This window comes from Leguminivora glycinivorella, chromosome 2 (assembly GCF_023078275.1).
Source record: "Leguminivora glycinivorella isolate SPB_JAAS2020 chromosome 2, LegGlyc_1.1, whole genome shotgun sequence".
Taxonomy (NCBI): domain Eukaryota; kingdom Metazoa; phylum Arthropoda; class Insecta; order Lepidoptera; family Tortricidae; genus Leguminivora; species Leguminivora glycinivorella.
In genome coordinates, this window is record NC_062972.1 from 33,664,204 (window position 1) to 33,670,203 (window position 6,000).

Sequence of the window (6,000 nt, forward strand, 5' to 3'; positions counted from 1 at the left end):
AAGCTTTTACGTAGTCAGGGTGGCTATGTTGGAACTTTACTTAGTCTTTTTGGAAACTTTTGCGTTTCCAATTAGGATATCAAATTTTCTGAACGTTTCATCAGCTGCTCGCCCGTATTTGATTTGAAAACTTTCATTTTGTTGAACTACTATCGTAACGTTATCCTATCCTATCTTCTGCTTTATTTTTGAATTATTTAGATGTGTTTTGAACTTAACCTGTTTGAGCTCTGAATATGCGTAGTATTGCATACCTGATTATGTCGTTCTTATACAAATTTATTCATAGACATAGACATAGACATAGACATTCATCAAGGAATATCCTTCATTATAAGAATTTGCAGCACCCTACTTATAATTGATAAAGTCTGCAACTTTGTCCGAGCTTAAGCTTCTTTCCAAAGCTTTCCCAGGAGAGGCTAATTCAGAAATTTGCGAAACTTCGGTGTTTACGATAAAATTATTATTTATTAGTCCGTAGGAACGAAATTAAAACAGCTTTGTTTGTTATTAAACTTTTATTGCTTTTGAAATTAAATTAGTTACCTGTCGGGATTTAAGGAGAGATTGACGATGTATTCAGGGAAGTGAAACAAGGAACAAGATCAATGTTAGGCTGGACTGTAAAGAACATTTTGGACCCATTTTTTTACTTGGACGAAATAGATTCTATGGTTCTTTGACGAAATAAAGTATGAAAGACGCGTCTTAAGTTTAACATTGAACTTTACAGAGCATATGTATATATATAAATGCAGTGTATCGATAACAATGCAAGACCTTACAATCTACATATAATATTATTTCAATTGTCAAGATCAGCAGCTGAATCAACAACACAATACTAAGCGTTTTCATTATGAGTCGTTTTAAACAACTGTATTTATTATTCCGCTATTAAAATTATTCGACGATTTCTCCATACTTGTGCTAGGGTTGCCAGCAGTCATGAATTGTAAAAGTTTTGCGCTGACTTTGACATGTTGCACATTTTGAGTTAAATAGGAGTATGTCGCTTAACCAAGTTTTTATTAATATTCCAGGTATACATCAGCGAAATATCAGTCCCGGATATCCGCGGCTGCCTCAGCGCCGTGCTCAAGATCGTCGGCCATCTTGGAGTGCTGTTCTCCTTCACCATCGGAGCCTACCTCGACTGGCAGCAGCTCGCCCTCTGCATCTCCGCCGCTCCTCTACTCCTCTTTTGCACCGTTCTTTACATACCTGAGACCCCAAGCTATCTCGTCCTTATCGGAAAAGATGAAGAAGCTTACAAAAGTCTCCTCTGGCTTAGAGGCCCAAATTCAGATGTCGCTCAGGAACTGGCTACTATAAGAACGAATGTCCTCGCTAGCAAAAACTTCAGTCAGCGACAGAGTCAAATGTCCAGCAGTCAATTCATCAGCTCCTTAGATGTTAAGTCGATGAATAGATTGCTAGGCCCGATCTTAGTGACGTGCGGCCTTATGATGTTTCAAAGATTTTCAGGAGCGCATGCATTTTCTTTCTACGCCGTACCTATATTTCGGAAGACTTTTGGAGGCATGAACCCACATGGAGCAGCTATAGCAGTATCTTTTGTGCAACTTCTAGCCTCTTGTCTTTCCGGACTTTTGATAGACACCGTTGGTCGTCTACCTTTACTAATACTTAGTTCAGTGTTAATGTCAATGGCCTTGGCTGGTTTTGGGAGTTACGCGTACTATGAAGAAGTCCACAGAAACCAACGAATTCAGAACGTGATGTTCCATCAAACAGGTCAGAATGACTGGATACCTCTTCTTTGTGTCTTGGTTTTTACTATAGCGTTCTCTTTGGGTATGAGTCCTATTTCCTGGCTGCTTATAGGAGAATTGTTTCCGTTGGAGTACAGAGCGTTTGGAAGTGCGATGGCAACGGCTTTCAGCTACCTATGTGCATTCGTAGGCGTCAAGACTTTTGTCGATTTTCAACAGGCATTGGGTCTCCATGGGGCTTTCTGGTTATATGCAACAGTAAGTGTGGGTGGTCTATGCTTTGTTGTGTGCTGCGTGCCTGAAACGAAAGGAAAAGACTTGGATGAAATGGATCCGAATTATGTCCAGAGTTTGTCACCGAAACGGTAAGCATCCTAAACTAGGATCACAGGAAAGTAAGGTCACTCTCAGACTTGATAAGAGTGATAATGTGAATAAATCTGGATTAAATCATGTGTTTTTATAGAATGTTGAGGTAGATATAGGCAACAAAGAATGGAAAGGAGTTTTGTAGTGTGATGAAAGAAGGTCAATTGAAACACGGTAAGAAAGTAGGGAGGCAACAGTAATTCTAAATTAGCTGTCGTTCAAAAAAAAACAGAAACTAAAGAGATTTTACCCAAGTTGAACAAAGTTATCACATATCTCTAAGTATTCACATAGCGACTCGCCAAGTATTCATATTAGATGTACATGAAAAACATATAACTATCAACAAAAGCTCTAATCTAGAATTACTGTTAAATAACTAACATCGCAAATGAAGATTAGGATAGAAGGTCAATTCTGGATTAGAGAAATGCCTAAATTTGGCAAATATTTGGAAGAATAGATTGAATTAGCAGATTTTAGGAGGGCTTGGGAGGGTGCGAGGTCAGTAAGATGTAGCAACCACGTAGGAACAAATAAATCGAGTCCACCGCAATGTTTTGGCTGTGCTTATTAAATTTTTTAAAGTAAATATCCACCTCATATTCGGTGGTCCCCTAAAGTTTTTAGTAATACTCGCATATCCTAGTCGAATCATATCTAAAGTATCTTTAGTTTACCTATTTTAAGATTGCAGTGGTCCATTCTTTACCTCTCTAAATTAAAACCCTTTAGAATTCTTAATGTTAGTGAAGAGTATTTTCCAGAATTCCGTATAGTGAAAGTTATTCTCTACTTGTAACTTATAAATACTGGATATTTTATCGAGCTTCCCTACTTACTATATGACAATACAAATAAGACAATAATAATTTAACTATATTGGTACCTATCTTAAGTGGGAAATTACTTTCGAGTAAATGTACATACCTATCACTACTCTAAAATTTAGAGTGACAATAAATACGAAGTCGTTTCTAGAACTATAATGTTTGTATTTACTCGAAAGTACAAAACCCATGACATATTGTCATTATTTACATTTAGTATAGATGCTGTTGACTTTCTGAGATTCTATTAGATCATCATTTACAAGTAAGTAGTTGTTAATTTGGTCCGTATAGTATTGGACGCCTTGTAGAGAATTAAGGTTTCCACAAATTGATGCTGTTATTGTAGTTAAGGTAGTTTGTCTAAATCTGCATGAGATTTTGTATCTCCGTCCGAAACATCGGCAAAATCAGCAACAGTACATGAAGTTCTTGGTCTTTTATGATCCGACGATTGAACTTTATCTGACACTGATTATATTATTGACAGTTATCCCGTCGCCAAAAATATATCGTAGCTTTGAAAATTACCCAGTAAACTGCTATTAAACGTCACCCCAAGACGTGTGTACAAAAGGAAAGGCATGGAAAGATTTGCGAAGTCCGGCGTGGCTTCCGTAGCTCAATTGGTAAGAGCATTGCACGGATTGCAAAAATGGTGCGGGTTCAAGTCCCGCCGGAAGCGTAAATTTTTCCATTTTTTCCTTTAATATAAAAATGCTATTAAAAAGTTATAGCTGTCATTAAAAGTTTTGATTGCCAAGAATAAAATCCTACAGAATTTAACGTTGTCAAGACCGCAGTATTGGCAACGTGCGTGACAGATTTCGTAAGTAATGCTAGCGATGGTGCTGGCCTTTGCAACTAATTTGACACCAAACCACTAGGTATGGAAAAGCCGACAAAATAAGGGGAATTGAAGGCAGCACCAGTCGTACACTAAAAATTAAATTACTCATAGCATACCTAATACTCGTAGGGTAAGTATAAAATCTAAAAATATCTCTTTTTCTATAATTAAAGTTCCTTCGTGTCAATGAATCTTTTTTTTGCAGAGAATGGAATTGGTCTATAAGCATCAATTTGTGAAAGCCTTTATATTGTCAATATTTTTCATACTACATTTACTTGTTATTAAAATAATCCCTATTTAATTGTTTACTTCTATTTACAGGATTGTTAAAATACAAAAAGTACCTACAAATGTACCTATGCTTAACAAATACGTTTCTTATATTATTGTTCTTTATATCTCTGTCCAAGAAAACAGTTTCTTCAAAAAATAATTCTCTGACAATAATTTTAGAAATAAGTCCTGACAAATGTCGGATCCCTTTTAAAAATTTTGAAGACTTACGTTCTTGGACAGGGTTTAATTATGTTAACTATATAGGAAAAATATTTTAATAAGTCTTCAGAATCTTCCACGATTCCTTCCTATCTATATTCCATATTTAGAAAAGCATGTGTAAGGTCTGATTGCACGCTCGTGGCGTGCAGCGGCGAGAAGCGTGCGGCGAGCATGTCAAACAATTGAAACTTATGCAAGCGTCCTGAGTAGAGATGTACCGACTATCGATTTGGCCGACTAGGCCGACTATCGACTAGTCGGCGCTTGGGTGGCCGACTAGTCGGCTAGTCGGCCAGAACATAATTTTTACTAAAATCACAAGAATTGTTGTTGGTCCTTTGATCGCGCTTTTCATTATTTTTACATAATCAAAATTCTATGAGAACTAACAACCGATTTGACTTACACTTAGGGCAAAAAATCGATTCAAATCACATTTTTTTAATTTTTTTCTAAAACGATCAATATTGCAGAATTATTGTTTGTTTATTTAGCTATCAAAAACGTTAATAACCGTTAAAATGTAGGTAGTGGGTAATGATCTTTGCTATGAAACGGATAGCGTATATTTGTTGTTTTGACTAACAAAGGCATAACCAATGGTACAGTCAGCTGCAGAGAAAAGTAGCATCTCTTAAATACAAATTCGCTGACTGACTGTACATAATACAACCATATCATCAGTTAATTTATTTTGGTCTTGATTTTTTTTCTTCTAAAGTGCCAACTAATCGGCCATTTTTGCCGACTAGTCGCCGACTAATCGCCTAGCCGGTACATCCCTAGTCCTGAGTCGACGCTGCATAGGGTGGAGGCGGGCGAGCCCGCTCCGCTACACGCCCCGCCTAACGCTCCGCTCAGAGCGTCCACTCAGGCCTTACACTATTCAACATAATAGTTATATTTAATGTTCTAGGGGAACAAAGTTTTCGTTTAGCGCATATACTTATGATGTAAGGTGAATGTTTGTCGACGTGTGAGAAGCGATTTAGATTAGATTTAGGTATTTTGGTTGTCCGAAATTCCGCTTGGTCATGAAATACTCATAATTATGAAAATAGTTGACACACACTTGAAATATAAAGAACAATTTAAAATCTGACTAAGCCAGAGCTTTACATGGTAATGGTAATTTCAAAGTGCTGTAATGTCACCTTAACTGTGAAAATATGATATAATAACAACTCCGTCTCACTTTGTTTTATTCAAGTCAGTGCAAAGTTATGTTAGAATAAGAATAATAAGAAAGGAGTTAGACAGACATCAGATTTTATGTATTTAACAAATAAAACAAAAGCATAAAAAGTGACATTCACAAGCCAATCACATCGTGTAATAAAAAAGTGTGACAAGTAGTGAGACAGCCAAGTAAAAAAAATATTTGACTACTTCTACTAATTTTTTTTTAAATTTTAAATCAAGGCGTTCATGCCTGATACTTATATAATGAAATAGCCACAACATTATGTATGTATGTATGTATAAGCTTTATTGTACATAAAGGAAACAAAAGAGACACAGTTACAGAGTCAGTAATATACAATGTAGGCGGACTTATCCCTTAATGGGATCTCTTCCAGTCAACCTTCAACCACCTTTCAGTCAACATTCATAACCAAGATGGAGTTTTAGTCAACTAAAAATACTAATTCTGTGAAAAAATGGGCTTTGCTGTCCTATATTTGGTTTTTTAATATTTTAGTATATTAAA

General features: G+C 36.3%; 1 protein-coding gene across 1 annotated transcript in view; it reads left to right on the forward strand.

Annotated features, from left to right (window-relative positions):
• LOC125241039 (facilitated trehalose transporter Tret1-like) overlaps positions 1-2,363 on the forward strand; it is a 76,470-nt gene extending 74,107 nt beyond the window's left edge. The window contains exon 5 of the mRNA XM_048149321.1: positions 1,047-2,363. Within this exon, the coding sequence (XP_048005278.1) occupies positions 1,047-2,108 (1,062 nt within the window). The 3' untranslated portion in view covers positions 2,109-2,363. The remainder of the gene's footprint in view (positions 1-1,046) is intronic.
• The last annotated feature ends 3,637 nt before the right edge of the window (positions 2,364-6,000 follow it).